We start from the raw sequence: 20,853 nt of genomic DNA, 5'->3' as shown, positions 1-20,853 counted from the left end.
AAGAAAATTTGTGACCAACCTAGATAGCATATTGAAAAGCAGAGACATTATTTTGCCAACAAAGGTTCGTCTAGTCAAGGCTATGGTTTTTCCAGTGTTCATGTATAGATGCAAGAGTTGGACTGTGAAGAAAGCTGAGCACAGAAGAATTGATGCTTTTGAACTGTGGTGTTGGGGAAGACTCTTGAGAGTCCCTTGGACTGCAAGGAGATCCAACCAGTCCATTCTAAAGGAGATCAGCCCTGAGTGTTCTTTGGAAGGACTGATGCTAAAGCTGAAACTCCAATACTTTGGCCACCTCATGCGAAGAGTTGACTCATTGGAAAAGACCCTAATGATGGGAAGATTGGGGGTAGGAGGAAAAGGGGACGATAGAGGATGAGATGGCTGGATAGCATCACCGACTCGATGGACATGAGTCTGAGTGAACTCCAGGAGATGGTGATGGACAGGGAGACCTGGCGTGCTGCGATTCATGGGGTTGCAAAGAGTCGGACACGACTGAGCAACTGAACTGAACTGATAATAAATAAAGGTATAATGTATAGTTTTTACAGATATTAAGCAGATAAAAAGCAATATTATGAATACATTTTAGTGTCCATATAAAATAGAAAAATCCTAAAATACAAATTACCAAAATAAAGCACAGCAAAAAAAAAACAAAAAACAAAAAACCTGAGTAAACCTAGCATATATTGTAAAACATTAAGTTTATTATATAAACCTTTCTACAAAATAGTTCTAGATGCTCAGATGGCATTGGTAGTGGAAAATAACACTTAAAAATGTAGCAGTACTCTTTCACAAAGTTTCAGGTAAAAGAAAAAGAGAAATACTTCCTGACCTGTCAAGTATATATAACATAACTGAAAACTCAGTTAAAGTTCTTTGTGAACATAAATGAAGAAAAATAACTTAATCTACATATAGCATATGCACTGAATTTTTAAGAAATTGGGTAACACAGATGATCATTGTGATTTTATTTTAGAAGTGCAAGATTGATTTAATATTGGTTTAATGGAAGAAATAAAGGTATTTTACTTCATAATCGTTATACAAAGAAAACATTTACCATTCCAACTGATGGAAAATAATGCAAATGTAACATCAACATCAACTAGATCATAAAATTTGTTTGAAAAATGAGAATATTATGGTTTCACATGAGAAATATATGATGAAAAAACCTTAAGGTAAATCTCATATTTAACGATGATATATTGAAATCTCTTCCTTGACTAAGAAGAGATAGATACAGAACCTTTACTGTACCTTCTATTCAACTTTGGAAATTAAATTGTAGCCTATGAAAATAAGTCAAGAAAAAAAATAATAGCACATGGAAAAAAGATATGAACAGCTGTTATATAAAGATATACATATCTCATATAAAATCCATAAGAATAAATATTTGAAATGATGGAATTAATACAAAGTCAGAGAAATTATTGACTATAAGACCAACATGTAAACCTCAATATACTACTCTTTACTGCACCAAAAATTACTAAAATTTGAAAAATAAGAGTGTCATTTACAAAATCATGGCTATGAAACACCCATGTATATTTAACATCTCAAAATAGAGAAACACAAAATCTGACAGGGAAAATTTAAAGAAAACCTAACTCATGGAAGGATAAAGAATATTGACGGAAACAGCCAATACTGTAAAGATGACTCTCTTTACAAATTATTTTAAATATTAAATGCAGTCCCAAGAAAGTTTTTTTAAAACAGATTTATTGAGGTACAATTTACACACCATAAAATCCATCCATTTAAACTGTATAAATCAGTGATTTTAAAAATGTTCACATTTTAAAACCATCACCACTATCAATATCTAGAAAATATTAATCACTGATCAAGTAGCAGTCATTTCCTTTCTCATCTCCCCATAGCTCTTGGTAATTGCTAAACTACTTTTGGTCTTTGTTCTCAAATAAACAGACTCAGAAAACAGGTGACATTTTAGAAAGTTTGAATGTCATAAACATATTGTTGAGAAAAAAGGCCAGACACGAAAGTGATATCTATACTTTTTGGTATGCATATTATATTTAAACAGTTTTTTAAATTAATTTATTTTTTATTGAAGGAATTTTTTTTGAATTTTTATTTTTACTTTGAATTTTTATTGAAGGAATTTACAGAATTTTGATGTTTTCTTTCAAAGGTTTTTGAAACCTTATTAGAACAAACAACATAATTCATTTCAAAATTTATGTGATCATAACATTATTTCCTTTTCATAAAAGATAAAATTACTCAACAGCATCCAAACTCACTGTTTAATTCTCAAGCTTATGCTTGCAATTATATGCATTTGGAATCTGACAGCCTTCTGCTTTAATGCCCCCCGAGGATAGTACAGCGCAGTTATGTTCAACAGGTGAATGGTCTGTTATCCTGTCATGGAAAAAAATGCATAATTCTGTTATATTCTATGAAGACAACTCATGAAACAATAGTATTTTTATGTAACTGTAATAAAAGATATTTTGAAAATGGGTAATGATGTTTTTAATAAAATTTCAGTAAGAGTTTGTTATTAGGAAAATGGGCTACCGAGTGGCCTATTTTTGAACATTTATATGAATATTTTATTAACTTTCAACATCTTCTTCAGCTTTCTATAATTCAATGACAACAAATATATTCATATTATTAATTTTTTTTTGTATTTTTCCTCCTCTATATAGCATTCATTTTAAAAACTTACTTTAGTTTGCAAATTGAACCATTTAGCCACATCCATGGATGATTGCGACCTCTTCGAAAGACTGGAATCCATGACATAACTGGCAGGGACATCAGAAATTTCTAGCCCAAAATAAATAATTTTCACTTAAATATCATTATGAAAGATTTCTATTAATTTTTAAAATGCAAGTCAAAGGATGCATTCTTTCATAGGATCTTTAGTTCTTTGAACAAAATGAGTATGTTAGATTTTACATCTAACACTGTAATACATAAAAGTTGACTACACCAAAGCCTTGGACTGTGGATCACAACTGGAAAATTCTTAAAGAGATTGGAATACCAGAGAAATTGGTATTTCTTACCTGCCTTACCTGCCTCCTGAGAAATCTGTATGCAGGTCAAGAAGCGACAGAATCAGACATAGAACAATGGACTGGTTCCAAATTGGGAAAGGAGTACATCAAGGCTTTATATTGTCACCCTGCTTATTTAACTTTATGCAGAGTACATCATATGAAATGGCAAGCTGGATGAAGCACAAGCTGGAATCAAGATTGCCAGGAGAAATCTTAATAACCTCATATATGCAGATGACACCCCCCTTATGGCAGAAAGCGAAGAGGAACTGAATAGCCTGTTGATGAAAGTGAAACAGAAGAGTGAAAAAGCTGTCTTGAAACTAAACATTTGAAAAACTAAGATCATGGCATCTGGTCCTATCACTTCATGGTAAATAGATGGGGAAACAATGGAAACAGTTACAGACTTTATTTTCTTGGGCTCCAAAACCACTGCAGATGATGACTGCAGCCCTGAAATTAAAAAGACACTTGCTCCTTGGAAGAAAAGCTATGACCAACCTAGACAGCATATTAAAAGCAGAGACATTGCTGACAAAGGTCCATCTAGTCAAAGCTATGATTTTTCCAGTAGTCATGTATGGATGTGAGAGTTGAACCATAAGGAAAGCTGAGCACTGAAGAACTGATGCTTTTGATCTGTGGTGTTGGAGAAGACTCTTGAGAGTCCCTTGGACTACAAGGAGATCAAACCAGTCCATCCTAAAGGAAATCAGTCCTGAGTATTCATTGGAAGTACTGATGCTGAAGCAGAAACTCCAGTACTTTGGTCACCTGCTGTGAAGAACTGACTCATTGGACAAGACCTGATGCTGGGAAAGACTGAAGGCAAGAGAAGGGGATGACAGAGGATGAGATGGTTGGAAGACAAACTCAATGGACGTGAGTTTGAGCAAGGTCTGAGAGTTGGTGATGGACAGGGAAGCCTGGCGTGCTGCAGTCCATGGGGTTTCAGAGTTGGACGTGACTGAGTGACTGAACTGAACTGAACTTAGTTCTTTGAATAGAATGAGCATGTTAAATTATAAATGTAATACTAAAATCATAAAAGTTGCAAGTTGGAATTTTTAATATTGCCATAAATATTAACCATGTTTGTACTTTTGATTCAAATTAATTCAAACATTTATACTTATCAGTTTCACTGTTTTCTAATGTTAATAAGGAAAATTCTTTTTTTTTTTTTTGAGGACCATTTAATAAAGGGAGTATTTACAAAGACATGGATTAGTTGTACAGACCCCACAAAAGAAGACACTTAGTATACCAACGTGGGGATATTGACAGCTGTGAATTGTAACATTAAGCCTGAGGGATAAGAAGGTGGAGTAATTGAATACGTGCAGTAAGGAAAATTCTGATTTATGTAATCTATTTTTTACTCATGTCAAAACTAACATAACATGGCTTTAAGTAAGTTTTAAGATTCTGTGATGTTCTTTTTTTCTGGATACTGTGAGTATATAATTGCATTTCTCTACTATTATATGTTCCTCAGAATTTCAGTTTTAGAAGAAAATTAAGGGAATGAAATCGAGAAAATAAGTGACATGAGAGCCAAAGATTTGTTTTTCTTAGTCTGACACCATCCTTTGACTAGATAAACCCCAAAGCAATCTATTTCTGTGGAATCCAGTGGACGAGACAAGGGGTCAGAGAATCATTTCTCTCTGTTACTCCCTGCTCAGTTGAACTGTAGACACGGGAACTAATCAAAGACACAAGAAAGGAGAGCCCTGCATGGTGGGAAAAGAAAAGTGAAGAGGTTTGAGACTATCCAGCCACGCTAATCCTCTGTAATCTCTAATCACTTCTCCATGATGAGAGAACAAGGTGGGAGGTGCGGGAACAATAATTACGGCATCTTGTATAGGGGACGACAGAGGATGAGATGGCTGGATGGCATCACGGACACAATGGCCATGGGTTTGGGTGGACTCTGGGAGTTGCTGATGGACAGGGAGGCTTGGCGTGCTGAGGTTCATGGGGTCGCAAAGAGTCGGACACGACTGAGTGACTGAACCGAACTGTATCTTCCCCACCATCAGATGAAAGTGACCTAGGCCTCTTACTTCCGAACACCAAATGCCTAACCTAACTGTTGGAGGTGGCACAGGTAAACCATTCCTCCTGTATTGATAGAATCCTGTAGGTAACTCAGGTGAGCCTTACAAGGTGATCCATCAGGACACCTGCTAACAAGGAGCAGAAGAACTGGAAATTACCAAACATGCATTAATGGTTTTAAAATGAAAATAAAGTTATTAACAGATCTTAAAATAAGCAAACTACAAATATGTACAAAAACACATGTGAATTCTAACAAATATTATTGACTGAATCAAGCCTTTAATAAAGTGTTGGAAACACTTAATATCTTACCATTTCCTCTTCATTATCTATGTAAAGCAGAGTAGAATTCTTAGTAGTGCAGGACCTCAAACTCCCATTCAATGTTTCTTTTTCCAGACTAATAGAATAGCAATTGTTGGAATATGTAAACCACTCTTTTGGATAACAACCACAATGAAATTCTGGAAAAAGATTATGAATTACTATTCAAAGGCAATTTGAATTTTAAAAAACAAAAATTAACTTACATGTATGCATAGATATAAACATGTATGTGTGTGTATATATATATATATATATATATATATATATATATATATATATATATATAACATAGCTATGCACCCTCAAGGCTGGTACATATAAAACAAATCTTACTCATACATTCACAGCGTCAGTCTTGCATACCCTAATTTATGTCTCTATATAAAGCAAACATATAAAAATATCTCCTTTTTACAGGTACTACAAATCAAGAAATGAAACTTCTATTTTAGAGTAGCAAAATTATTTGTCTTTTACCATATTACAGCAGGCAAAAATTGGAGTCAATTGCTAACAATGAATATGGTGATCATATTGTTGCATAGGGAAAAACATTCTCCCATAATCATTATTTATGCCTGTTTGTTGCCCGATTTTGTTATTTATCTTCTACCCCTAAATCTTTTCTTATTTTCACTAGCCTAAGATAGAGACAAAATACAAATTGTATTTATATCAGAGCTTTAAAATCATTATGTACCTTTCTGGAGTCTTGCTATCGGAGAGGAGTTATTCTGCTCCCGTATTACAGTAGCTACAAAATTAATCATTATAAAAATTAACATTGCTCTAAATTGTTTAGGATTAGAGTAGTCTGGAATAAAGCTGATTTTACCAAGAAAAATTAATTGGGTAATGAAGATTTGGTGGAAAATATATTTTAGAAACCTAAAGGAGCAGATTTTACCACCTCTTACCAATCTCAAAAATTAATTTGTGTTTCTCAATAAGATCTTTCAATCTCCTAGAGCATACTTTTGAGTTATGAAATCAGAGTATCCATATACATACTCTCTGTAATTATCTTGTGTTGTATGTATTTCACAAATTCCAAATAACATTCTACATTTAGTCTAATTGCATGTATTTTAATGATAGGCACATTCTATAATATTGTGAAAATGTTTAAAGGACTGACCATCATTAAAGTGAAAAGTTCCCTTATAGTTTTTAAAAAATGTACTTACAGGGAGTAACAACGATCATTGTCACCACAGCGGACATCAAGATGAGGCAGATGATTCCTAGGATCCCAGCAATGAACTTCTCTGAAGGTGATGGTGAACCTGCAGGGAGAGAAAAGCAAACAGTGAGAAAAGAGTGAAAGAGTGATGGGGACAGTTGGTTAGATTTTCATACATGAGAACTGATATGAACAGGGATTTATGGATATAAACTTGGACCCCTTCCCATTTCTACCACTGTAGTCTTTCTCTAATACATGTTTCATTTTCAGCGAATATAATGGTGAATGAGTTGTTGACCAAAGACTTAAAATTGTAGCAATGCCAGAATAAAAATAGTCTTCCAATTTCACATTAGAATACCATAACCAACTTTAAACTCCCTTTCTCAAAATGAAAAATATGAGAGCTTTTCCCCTGCTCTTCTTTCCACACTTCTGCACCCTAACTGCACATCCTAGAACAGTTTCATTGTGTGACTGGTAAGTGTTTCACCTTTGGAGTGGTAGTTCTTGTCATTCTCATGAAGATTCTGAGGAGCATTTTGAAGATTTAGTTCTGCATATGTTAATTCCTGCTCAGTTATTGAACTGGAACTTTTAGAAATCTTAGGTTTCATTTTCTGTCTCTTTGAGCTCTTGACTGCCTTGTGTTCTACATAGGTTACTCCTTGGTTATTCATCTTTGCAGCTGAGTGAGGTCAAGGACCATGCTCTAAGTGAACTGAGGAATAAGTGGCGTGGGTGAGATAAGAACCTTAGTATAATAAGATGGGTGGGGCAAAGAGTTTACCGTTCACTTTGCAGCTGAACAAACGTAAAGCCTGCTTCTAAATTCCTCAGTACTTTAAACAAGCCTTTCATGAAAGAATACTTTTTTAAAAAAAGATATTCTGTATTTGAGAATATATTATTGGTTGAAACAATGAAAAGCAATAAATTATGGAGCAATAAAGAAGTTCATGGCTAATAATATCCTCACTGAAGTCAGATTCCACAGAAATATTTTAAAATCATCATAGTGCTTGTATTAAAATTAAAATGTTCTATTAACAAGAGAGATTCACCTATATTTATAATAATTTTGAAATTTAATAATGATTTAAAGACTAAGTTCTTTAAAGATGAGGAGAGAGTAATGTTGGCATATACAGCAATCTCCTGCACTGTATTACACTATTTGGTGACTTACTTTGATCAGTGAAAAGGGGTACCAAATGGTTTTTATTTTAAATGGTTGAGGAGTTCTGAGAAATCATTAAAAACTGAGGAAATGTTTCATATATTGTAAAATGTCACATGACACACTAATCATATATAAACTAAACAATATGAAAAATAAAACAACAGAAAAAGACTAAAACGTACTTATTTTACAAACGTTGTTGATAAGTGATTTAATGGCTATTATTTGAACCCACAAAATGAAAAACAGGTATAGGTCATTTATGGAAGACACCGTTGGTTCAAACTTCTGGAAAGATCCTATAGATGTTAAAGTTAGTAAAGGTCATTTTAGTTGTATAACTGATGGTGATTACTTATGAAAAATCCAAATAACATAACAATAATTCAGACAGTTGATGCAGTAGTCAGAAATATCTGGAAATGAATTACAGCTTTTAAATAACAAAATGTGATCTTCAAAAAGTTATTTAGTATCTGCTGCTGCTAAGTCACTTCAGTCGTGTCCGACTCTGTGCGACCCCATAGACGGAAGCCCACCAGGCTCCCCCGTCCCTGGGATTCTCCAGGCAAGAACTTTACTGGAGTGGGTTGCCATTTCCTTCTCCAATATTTAGTATCTAGTATCATATTATAATCTAAAATGGAAATAAGGTTATGTAATATATAATACATGTAACACTGAGCACTCAACCTGGCACTTATAAGTTCTCAATAATTATCAGTTTTAATTATTATTTTAGTCATCATTTCTATGGTACTATTTCTGATTTATATCAGTTAGTGTCTTCAATTAGTTTAACATATCATTTATGCTATGTTTGATTTTTTAAAAAATACTTCCATTGCTTACAATTAAGTTTAAATTAGCCTTTAGGAACTTACCTCAATCTGATTTTTATTAAAATTTTGGATTGTTGTATTCAATCTAACACATGTATGAGGTTTTATGTTTGGCCTTTGCTATACAATGAATTCCTTTCCAAGAACATATTTAAAAAATTTTAGCAAAAATATATTAACATATTATTATACAAAAAACTTACCTCTACTGATCATAAAATCTCAAACTAATTGTTCCCTGTCATGAGGTCTTTGGGTTTCACTTAATATTATATACAAACCCATTCATGCCTGTGTGTATGCACTTGATTAACATTCTACAGAAAATAATTTAAATACTTGGAGAAATACTCCATCATATTTGATATTTTACGATTGCTTTTTAGTTCAAATTATTTTTTTAAAAAACAATGTTCTACTTTGATTTTGCCATATATAAACTGTATTTCAGTTGTATCACATTTAATATTCATTAGTTCCCACTAAGTGAGATGGTCTAATAGAGAGACAGGAGAGGAGAGACACATACCTTCTGTTGGCCAGGAAGTCATGCATCCTTTAGTAGGGAGGTCAGGATACTCTCATAAAAGAGGCCTGCTATAGCTGGGTAATAAAAGGAGAAATTTAAAAACATAAATCCAGGACAAGAATAAGCAATGTCTGTGACTTTCATAGAGTGCCCTGTGAAGGCTCAGAGTGAAGCAAGAATGGAAAAAGTTGATTTGACATCAATGTGTCACTTCAAGTTTGAACAGGAAATTCTCACACTTAGGCTATTTGAGGAGATACACCTCAAATACACCTCCAGAAAATAGGAGACTTTGGGCTGCATTTAAAAGCACCTCCAGAAAATAGGAGACTTTGGGCTGCATTTAATAGCATACACCTCCAGAAAATAGGAGACTTTGGGCTGCATTTAAAAGCACAAATGGATCTCTAAGTGTGTTATTTATATTTTGCATTTATAAATGCCTCTGAAAAATTGTTATCATATTCTATAAGATCTATAAGATCTGAGGAAGTGGAGGTTTAATCACCTATGCAGGTATCTTGTTTCCATTTTAGTCACATACACCACAAACTTAGAATACCTCAAGTTTTACTTTTAAAACTAGATTGCTACATCTTGGCAGTGAATACACCTTTCCTTCACATCCATTGTTATTTAATTTCTATTGTCATAGAAAAAGTCCTAAAAATCATAATCCTATTTTCAACAGGTATTTAAGGATATTTGTCACTAATTATTCTGCAGAATTGCTACATTTCCGACAATACTGTATCTGGAACAAAGACAATCATTTTCAAAATACCATTTCTTTCCTCTGCCCTAGTTTTTGTATTTGGTTTTATTCTTATTAAATAAAAAATTTAATCTTTGGACTTTCTCTGACAAAAATACTGCCCTTGAAAGAACAAAATCAGAACATTATACTAATAAAATATACCTCCATGACAAAGGTTGAATTATTAAATAAATAGTCATTGTGTCATTCATGAATTCATCCTCCAATTATGACTAGTTGGATTTTACTAGGAATATTTGATGTAACAACATAGATTCAAACACTACTATACAGTTCAAGAAAATATAATTTTTAAAATATCACCTAATCAAACAATGGCAAGGAGATGAAGAGAAGACTTAAACCACAAGATAAATAGAAAATTCAAATGAAAATGACAAGAAAGGACATGTAACAATGCTCATATAAGACAAAATAGCCTTTAAAGGAAAGTTCATAATGAAACATAAAGAAGAACATTGTATAATGATAAAGGGATCAATACATGAAGAAGATATTACACTTGCTAATATATGACCCCAATATATTAATGGCTTCCTAGGTAGTACTGGTCTAAAGAATCTGCCTATCAATGCAAGAGACACAAGAGACATGAATTCAATCCTTGGGTCTGGAATAGGAAATGACATTTCCCCTGGTATAGGAAATGACAACACCTAAATACATAGAACAACCACTAATTATATAAAAAGAGAAATTAAAGGGAATACAATAATAGTAGGAGATCTTAACACCCCATTGACATCACTGGACAGATCTCCCAGATATAAAATCAATAAAGTAACCAAGATTCTTAATGACACAATAGAACAGTTGAACTTAATTGATGTCTGCAGGACTTTTTGCATACAAAAACCCCAGAACACACATTCTTTTTAAGTGCACGTGAAACATTCTCAAGGATAGATCACATTCCAGGACACACAACCAGGCTCAAGAAATGTAATGGATAGAAATTATTTCAAACATCTTTTCTGACCACAACTGTATGTAACTAGAAATCAACCACAGAAAGAAAAAAAAAAAAAAAGATAATTACATAGATACTACAAACATGATACTAAGAATCAATGGGTAAACGATGACGTGAAAGAGAAAGTCAGAAAATACCTGGAGGATGTGAGAGTGATCTGGTTTTGACATCTGTCACCCCATTGATCTCTGGGGATGATTCAGCTGATCTGGCTGGTTATGTGGGTGTCCCTTTCCTCCCTCATCATTCCATGTGTGTCTTTCTTGAAGCTACACACTCAGTTGAAGAGGACAACCATCCCTGATAGAGGAGGACTGGTCTTCAGTCAAGGGTATCTAGTGGAACAGATCATTTTGATTCTGATGCTTTTAATGGGAAACTTTCAAAACCATTCAACATTTTAAGCTTTTCCATTATAGCTGCCATTTTTTATTGGAGGCCAATGTCTGTTTCTTTAGAAAATTTAAAGAGAACACAAAAAAGACATAGAAATCTGCCATTATTCAAATCAGTTAACCCAATATTGTATATATATACTATATTGCATCAATCAGTTTGGCTATTCTCAGTATGTGCTTAAACATATAGGGTGATATTTATGTACAGTTTGAAATTTTTTTATTTTTATCTATAAATCATCAACTAATCTATTTTTAGAGTTTTTGGATTTAATTAACTATTTCATACCCTCATGAGTCTAAAGAGGCTTTGATTTTTCAAGTTTATGTTGGCTGCTAAAGTTCATGTTTGGTTTGGTCTATGAGATGATGATAAAATTTGGCATTTTAGTTCTCTATGATTCTTGTCTGACACAGTGTGAAGTAAATGAGCTACTGAAACCAGCAGAAACTTTCTGAGTGGGAATATTGAATGTTATTTGATCATTGGCTATCTTTTTCTGAGCTTCCCTTGTGGCTCAGACGGTAAAATCATCTGCTTGCAATGCTGGAGACCCGGGTTCGATCCCTGGGCTGGGAAGATCCCCTGGAGAAGGAAACGGCAACCCACTCCAGTATTCTTGCCTGGAGAATCCCACGGACAGAGGAACCTTGTAGTCTACAGTCCATGGGGCCGCAAAGAGTCAGACACGACTGAGCATTTGCTTGTCTTTTTCTGACATCATGTCTCTGAAGCCAGTCATAAATATCAACACAGACCTCCCACTCTAAAAGCAGAGGTGAAGGGCAAGCTGAGAGAGCTCATCCCAGTGTGTTCTAATCAAGCTTATCCTCCAATTGGTGAAATCTCAAGGCACAGATACAGGTGTTATCAGGTAGTGTGGGTATGTAATTCTGCTGTCACATTGAACAAAGAGGGATACAGGAGAACTTGCTATAGGTAAGCTGTGTAGAAATTTTGGAGGGCTCTGGATTGTTGCAGGAAATAATTTACCTTGGGGTACATGTTAATTATCTAATATTAATGTTAACTACAGATGAAGACAAGAAAGAATCAAAATGAAAGTTGGTCAAAATATATTATGCAGAATATAATCTTTATGTCTCCAGATGTTTTGGGAAATATTTAATTCAGTTTTTGATGTTAAATTTTGTGTGTGTGTGGGGGTGGTTTCTCAACAGCTATTGGTATTACCAGCGTGGTTAGCAATAAATTTTCCAGTGTTCAAATTCCCTCATCTTCGAGTTCAATGCAATATGAAAGTTTAAGTGGTTTGGTACTATGATTATCTATCAAAATAAATCCAGCTTTGCATTCATAAATTTGTTTTTTTGTGCATATAATACAAGTAGTCGATGGTGAATAAAGCTAAATGAAAATAGTTTGTCTGGAAGTTATTTTGTCTATTACAGGATTTACTCTATAATTTGGCATTTTATGAGGGAGAATATTTATTGAAAATTAAATGGTAGTATATTTATCCATTTTATCATTATTTAATGATTGTTCAAATCTAAATTTCTCAAATTACAAAGTAACTAAATGGTAAAATATTAAGACCTTTTAACCCAAGAATCAATACTAACCTATGAGAAACAAAGTTCTGCAATGTTTACAGGTCATAAAAATATTTTTCAGGAAAAATATGGGTTTTTATTCTTTTATTTACTGGTACTTTCAATTTCCTCAGTAATTTATTTTGTATTGAAAGTGGAAGTGAGTGAAAGTGAAAGTTGCTTAGTCATGTCCGACTCTTTGGGATCCCATGGACTATACAGGCCACGGAATTCTCCAGGCCAGAACACTGGAGAATTCCCTTTTGCAGGAGATCTTCCCAACCCAGGGATCAAATGCAGGTCTCCTGCATTGCAGGCAGATTCTTTACCAGCTGAGCCACAAGGGAAGCACAAGAATACAGGAGTGTATTCTTTCTCCATTGGATCTTCCCAACCCAGGAACTGAATCAGGGTCTCCTGCACTGCATGCGGATTCTTTACCAACTGAACTATGAGGGAAGCCCATAGTCATCCCATATTTGGTATTAGTCATCTGCAAATTCATCTAAAATTTTTAAAATATTTGTGTATTGAGACTATGAGATTCAGTGATATCAATTTTGTATTCATTTATTTAGAATATTCTCATAAACCAGAAATTAACATATATTCATAGTATATCACGTGAAAGATAGATGGGTGTCATTGACTCCACAGTCTTCACTGAACACTGACTGTGCACTTTGAAGTCTACTATGCTATGAAAAGGCATTGTGAGGTAAACAGACCCTTACTTCATTAACATATATTTGGGAGGACATATTTTGTTTGGTTCTGTTTTAGGAGCAAAAGCAAATATTTAAGAAAGACACATATGGAAAAAGACAGATACATATATTTTTTTCTTAAAAAAATTTTTTTAATTGGATTCCAGTTGATTTATAATGTGTGTTAGTTTCAGGTGTACAGCAAAGTGATTCAGTTATACACATACCTGTATCTACTCTGTTTTTAGTTTCTTTTCCCATATGGGCCATTACAGAATATTGAGTAGAGTTCCCTGTGCTATACAGCAGATTCTTATTAATTATCTATTTTATATATAGTAAAGTGTATACGTCAATGCTAATCCCCCAGTTTATCCCTCCCTCTTATCCTCTGTTATTGTTGTACAGTTGCTCAGTTGTGTCTGACTCTTTGAGACCCCATGGACTGCAGCACACCAGTTCTCCTAGTCCTTCACCATCTCCTAGAGCTTGCTTAAACTCATGCCCATCAAGTCAGCAATGCCATCCAATCATCTCAGCCTCTGACATCCCCTTCTTCTTCTGCCTTTAGTCTTTCTCAGCATCAGGGTCTTTTCAAATGAGGCAGTCATTTGGCATCAGGTGGCCAAAGTACTGGAGCTTCAGCTTCAACATCAGTCCTTCCAATGAACACCCAGGATTGATTTCCTTAGGAAGGACTGGTTGGATCTCCTTGCAGCCCAAGGGACTCTCAAGAGTCTTCTCCAACACCATAGTTCAAAAGCATCAATTCTTCGATGCTCAGCCTTCTTTATAGTTCAACTCCCACATCCATACATGACTACTGGAAAAACCATAATTTTGATATAGGGATCTCTGTCAGCAAGGCAACGTCTCTGCTTTTTAATTTGCTTCTATGTGATAACCATAAATTTGTTTGCTACATCTGTTGACTCTACTTCTCTATTGTAAAAAGTCATATAGATTGGAAAGAGAAAACAAAACTATGTTTATTTACAAAATGACATAATTGTCTGCATAGAAAATTCCAAACTATCTCCAAAATCCTCTAAAACTAATCAGTAAGTTAAACATGGTTTCAGATAGAACAGCATATCAAAATCAGTTATATTTCCATATACTAAAATTAAAGTATTAAAAATTGAGATAAACAAAAAGTACCATTTGCAATAGTATCAAAAACATTAAGTTGATAGTATAAATGTACCATTTATATGCTGAAAGCATGTGCACCATTTATACGCTGAAAATTAAAAAACACTAGTGAGAAAAGTTGAAAAGGACAACTTGATAAATAAACTATGTTCCTAAACTGAAAATCTAAACATTATGATGATTCCTTTTCTCCCTTAATTGCTCTATGAATTTAAGTCAGTCAAAATCAGAAGCACACAACTAGGTTCTCTGTGACAACCTAGAGGGGAGGATGGGGTGGGGGAAGGTTAAAAAGGGAGGGGACATATGTACACTTAAAGACTGATTCACATTGTTGTATGATAGAAACCAATAAAACATTGTAAAACAATTTTCCTTCTATTTTAAAAAGAAGTTAAAAAATCAGAAACATATTAAACTTTTATTTTGTAGACATTTACACACTGATTTTAATTTTTTTAATGCATTTTATTTTTTAGAACAATATATATTTACAGAAAAAGTTTCACGATAGTATAGTGTTCTGTATACTCTGCACTCAGTTCCTTTTCAATGAATTTTATATTAGTATTGCACATTAGTTATAATTAATAAACTAACATCAATATACTTTTAGTAACTAAATCCATAGTTTATTCATGCTTCCATAAATTTTTTTCCTATGTCCTCTTTATAATCCAGGATCCCACCAGGTTACCACATGACATACCAAATGTCATGTCTCCTTAGGCTCCCCTTGGCTATTACAGACTTTACTTGTGTTTGATGATCTTGATAGTTTTGAAAAGTACTGCTGCTGCTGCTGCTGCTGCTAAGTCACTTCAGTTGTGTTTGACTCTGTGTGACCCCATAGATGGCAACCCACCAGGCTCCTCTGTCCCTGGGATTCTCCAGGCAAGAACGCTGGAGTGGGTTGCCATTTCCTTCTCCAATGCATGAAAGTGAAAAGTGAAAGTGAAGTCGCTCAGTCGTGTCCGACTCTTCGCGACCCCATGGACTGCAGCCTACCAGGTTTCTCCACCCATGGGATTTTCCAGGCAAGAGTGCTAGGTAGGTATATTTTAAAATACCCCTCACTGGGATTTGTCTGACATTTTTCTCATGAGTAAATTGGGGTATAAGTTTGGGGGAGGACCACAGAGTACAAGTTTTATCACATCACATCAAGAGAACAAACTGTGAGCATTTTTATCACTGTTGATGTTACCTTTGCTCACTGAGGTGGTGTTTGTCAGATTTTCCACTCTAAAGTCACTGTTATTTTCCCCTTCCATTTGACTGTATAATAATTTCTTTGGAAGGAAATCATTATGTGCAGTAAGTACTTAAGGAATAAGGAGTCCCATCACCTTAAGGCAAGAGCATCTACATTATTTATTTAGAATTTTTTTGCACAAGCAATTTGTTTCGTCTCCCTCATTCACTTAAGTATTTAATCATTTTAAACTACTATGGATTCATGGACATTTTATATTGGGGTTATAATTCAATACTATTTCTTATTTTGATTTTTGCTGCTTAAAATTGTTCCATCTTTAGTCATTGGTAATTCCTTTATCTAGTTCCTCAATTTTGTTGCATACCCCTACCGTTTTAAGTACTTCTCCATTTTCTAGAACTATAAAAATCTCCAGGCTCTTCTTATGTATTTCCTACCTCTATCTTCCAGTAGTCATGTATGGATGTGAGAGTTGGACTATAAAGAAAGCTGAGTGCTGAAGAATTGATGCTTTTGAACTATGGTGTTGGAGAAGACTCTTGAGAGTCCCTTGGACTGCAAGGAATTCCAACCTGTCAATCCTGAGGGAAATCAGTCCTGAATATTCATTGGAAGGCCTGATGCTGAAGCTAAAACTCCAATACTTTGGCCACCTGAGGTGAAGAACTGACTCATTGGAAAAGACCCTGATGCTGGGAAAGATTGAGGGCAGGCGGAGAAGGGGATGACAGAGGATGAGATGATTGGATGGCATCACCATCTTGATGGACATGGGTTTGAGTATGTTCAAGGAGTTGGTGATGGACAGGGAAGCCTGGCATGCTGCAGTCCATGAAGTCACAAAGAGTTGGACATGACTGAGTGACTGAAGTGAACTGATCTGAGAATCAGTCATTTTTTTCAAGTAGCTAAGATTTTATTTACCAGATAATGAAATTATAATAAGTAATTTTTATAAGTAAAAATAAGTAAGTAAAATTTTTTTTCTTTGCAAAACAAAAGTCAAAGCAATTTTGAAAAAGACAAAGTAGGAGAACTCACATCACTTCAAGACTTTCTATAAATTCACATAATCAAGATATTGGTGAAAGAAGGCAGATATTCAGATCAATGAAACTAGGTAAAGATTTTAGAAATAGACCTATGCACAAGGGGTCAATTGATTTTTGACAAAAATGTCATGATAATTCAACAGGAGAGTAAAATTTTTTTTAAAAAGTGGTGTGGAAATAACTAGACATCTCTTTGCCAATAAAAAAAATTAAAAAGAATTCAATCCATATTTTTCACTATATCCAAATATTAACTTGAAATGGAATATAGAATTCTATGTAAACTTAGAACTTCTAGAAGAAGGCATAGGAGAAAAAATTTCAAGTTCAGGTTAATTAAAGATTTCTTAATTAAAAACTTCTTAAATATAAAAATGTAACTTTAAACCTTATTAATTTCATTTCATCTAGTTACAAGGCTTCCCTGATAGCTCAGTTGGTAAAGAATCCACCTGCAATGTGGGAGGCCCTGGTTCGATTCCTGGGTCAGGAAGATCCCCTGGACAAGGGATAGGCTACCCCCATCAGTATTCTTGGGCTTCTCTTGTGGCTCAACTGATAAGGAATCTGCCTGCAGTGCAAGAGACCTGGGTTCGATCCCTGGGTTGGGAAGATTCCCTGGAGAAGGAAAAGGCTGCCCACTCCAGTATTCTGGCCTGGAGAATTCCATGGACAAGTCCATGGGGTCACAAAAAGTCTGACACGACTGAGCGACTTTCACTTTCATCTAGTTACAAACTTCTGCTCATCTAAACTTCTAAAAACAATGTTAAGAGATTACAAGGTATACTTCAAGGCAATATTTATAAATCACATGTCTGATAAAATATTAGCATCCAAAATATATAAAGAACTCTCCAAGTTCAATAATAAGAAAATGAGCAAACCAATAAAAATAGGCTAGATATTTTAATCAGTACTTTACCATAGGAGATCTGTGGTTAATAAAATCATATGAAAATATAGTGCACATTTATTCATTAGATATATACAAAATAAACACACCTTTATTATATCACACCTTTATTAAAATGGTTTTAAAGATTATCAGTATTAAATGTTGGCAGGACATAAGCAAATGGAATTGTCATACACTGCTAATAGAATACAAAATGGTACAGCCCCTTTGCAATATGGAAACACACCCAGAAGTTTGGACTTGCCAGAGAGCACTCAAGCTAGTTGTGGTGTAGGTCACAAACATAGATCTGATTCAAGATACTATTTATTTTCTTTCCAGTTAGCATCCTGTCTTTCTGCTAAAATGTAAGGAATCAAGCAAATGTATATACAATTGATACAGAATAGCATTAAATCCCAGGTAAAATGTACATGACAGTAACAACAGTTTGCAAGATTACTTACTAGATCTGTCTGAGTTGCAGAAATTGAGTATACCGACTGAACTGACTGAAGCTCATCACACACCTCCAGAAAATAGGAGACTTTGGGCTGCAATTAAAAGGACAAATGGAACTCTAAGTGTGTTATTTAGATTTTCCATTTTTAAATGCCTCTGAGAAATTATTATCATATTCTATAAGATTTGAGGAGACGGACGTAGTAGTTATCTTGTTTCCGTCTCAGTCACATACATTGCAAACTTAAAGTACCTCAAGTTTTACTTTTAAAACTAGATTGCTAAATCTTGGCAGTGAACACACCTGTCCTTCACATCCATTGTTATTTCATTTCTATTGTCATAGACAAAGTTCTAAAAATCATAATCCCATTTTCAATAGGTATTTAAGGATATTTGTCACTAATTATTCTGCAGAAGTACTACATTTCCAACCATATTGTGCCTGGAACAAAGACCATCGTTTTCAAAATGACATTTCTATTTTTCTGCCCTAGTTCTTACATTCAGTTTTATGATTATTAAGTAAAAAATTTAATCTTCATATTTTCTCTGAGAAACATACATGCCCTTGAAAGAATAAAAAAAGAACAATATATTAATAAAATACCTGTCCGTGACTAAGGTTGAAATATTAAATAAAGAATCATTATGTCATTCATGAATTCATCTTCCAATTGTGTCTAGTTGTTTTTTACATCATTTGTTATATCAAATATTCCTAGTAAAAAACTACTAGACATGATTGGAGGATGAATTCATGAATCACATAATGATTCATTATTTAATATTTCAACCTTAATCATGGACAGGTATTTTATTAATATATTGTTTTTATTTAAGTCTTCAAGCAAACAAAAGCCCAGGACTGGATGGCTTCACAGCTGAATTCTACCAAAAATTTAGAGAAGAGCTAACACCTATCTTACTCAAACTCTTCCAGAAAATTGCAGAAGAAGGTAAACTTCCAAACTCATTCTATGAGGCCACCATCACCTTAATACCAAAACCAGACAAAGATGCCACAAAAAAAGAAAACTACAGGCCAATATCACTGATGAACATAGATGCAAAAATCCTTAACAAAATTCTAGCAAACAGAATCCAACAACATATTGAAAAGATCATACATCATGACTAAGTGGGCTTTATCCCAGGAATGCAAGGATTCTTTAATATCCACAAATCAATCAATGTAATACACCACATTAACAAATTGAAAGATAAAAAGCCTTTGACAAAATTCAACATCCATTTATGGTAAAAACCCTCCAGAAAGCAGGAATAGAAGGAACATACCTCAACATAATAAAAGCTATATATGACAAACAAACAGCAAACATTATCCTCAATGGTGAAAAATTGAAAGCATTTCCCCTAAAGTCAGGAACAAGACAAGGGTGCCCACTCTCACCACTACTATTCAACATAGTTTTGGAAGTTTTGGCCACAGCAATCAGAGCAGAAAAAGAAATAAAAGAAATCCAGATTGGAAAAAAAGAAGTAAAACTCTTTTGCACATGACATGTTTGCACTGTTTGCACATGACATGATCCTCTACATAGAAAACCCTAAATACTCCACCAGAAAATTACTAGAGCTAATCAATGAATATAGTAAAGTTGCAGGATATAAAATCAACACACAGAAATCCCTTGCATTCCTATACACTAACAATGTGAAAACAGAAAAAGAAATTAAGGAAACAATTTCATTCACCATTGCAATGAAAAGAATCCTTAGGCATATATCTACCTAAAGAAACAAAAGACCTATATATAGAAAACTATAAAACATTGGTTAAAGAAATAAAAGAGGACACAAATAGATGGAGATATATACCATGTTCGTGGATTGGAAGAATCAATATAATGAAAATGTGTATACTACCCAAAACAATCTATAGATTCAATGCAATCCCTATCAAGCACCAACAGTTATTTTTCACAGAACTAGAACGAATAATTTCACATTTTGTATGGAAATACAAGAAACCTCGAATAGCCAAAGCAATCTTGAGCAAGAAGAATGGAACAGGAAGAATTAACCTGCCTGACTTCAGGCTATACTACAAAGCTACAGTCATCAAGACAAAATGGTACTGGCACAAAGACAGAAATATAGATCAATGGAACAGAATAGAAAGCCCAGAGATAAATCCATGCACCTATGGACACCTTATCTTTGACAAAGTAGGCAAGAATATACAATGGAGAAAAGACAATCTCTTTAACAAGTGGTGCTGGGAAAACTGGTCAACCACTTGTAAAAGAATGAAACTAGAACACTTTCTAACACCATACACAAAAATAAACTCAAAATTGATTAAAGATCTAAACGTAAGACCAGAGACTATAAAACACTTAGAGGAAAACATAGACAAAACACTCTCCGACATAAATCACAGCAGGATCCTCTATGACCCACCTCCCACAGTAATGGA

At 34.2% G+C, this 20,853-nt stretch overlaps 1 protein-coding gene across 1 annotated transcript; it reads right to left on the bottom strand.

Annotated features, from left to right (window-relative positions):
- Positions 1-1,728: 1,728 nt before the first annotated feature.
- Positions 1,729-7,373, bottom strand: LOC113892475 (NKG2-A/NKG2-B type II integral membrane protein-like). The gene is made up of 6 exons (XM_027541338.1): positions 7,151-7,373; positions 6,659-6,757; positions 6,172-6,225; positions 5,457-5,608; positions 2,732-2,832; positions 1,729-2,418 (listed from the first exon to the last, which is right to left on the bottom strand). The coding sequence occupies exons 1-6, from the start codon at positions 7,335-7,337 to the stop codon at positions 2,301-2,303; spliced, it is 711 nt and encodes a 236-aa protein (XP_027397139.1). The 5' UTR covers positions 7,338-7,373; the 3' UTR covers positions 1,729-2,300.
- Positions 7,374-20,853: the final 13,480 nt, after the last annotated feature.

This window comes from Bos indicus x Bos taurus, chromosome 5 (assembly GCF_003369695.1).
Source record: "Bos indicus x Bos taurus breed Angus x Brahman F1 hybrid chromosome 5, Bos_hybrid_MaternalHap_v2.0, whole genome shotgun sequence".
In the NCBI taxonomy this organism is placed as follows: domain Eukaryota; kingdom Metazoa; phylum Chordata; class Mammalia; order Artiodactyla; family Bovidae; genus Bos; species Bos indicus x Bos taurus.
The sequence above is the reverse complement of the archived record's forward strand: the minus strand, read 5'-3'. Positions and strand labels throughout refer to the sequence as shown.

Excerpts from the sequence above, each read along its gene's own strand:
- LOC113892475 (XM_027541338.1), bottom strand. The coding sequence starts at position 7,337 with ATGAATAACCAAGGAGTAACCTATGTAGAACACAAGGCAGTCAAGAGC. Across the intron at positions 2,833-5,456 it reads TAGATAATGAAGAGGAAATG|AAATTTCTGATGTCCCTGCC; the intron begins GTAAGATATTAA and ends ATTTTGGGCTAG. Across the intron at positions 2,419-2,731 it reads GGTTCAATTTGCAAACTAAA|GATAACAGACCATTCACCTG; the intron begins GTAAGTTTTTAA and ends TTTCCATGACAG.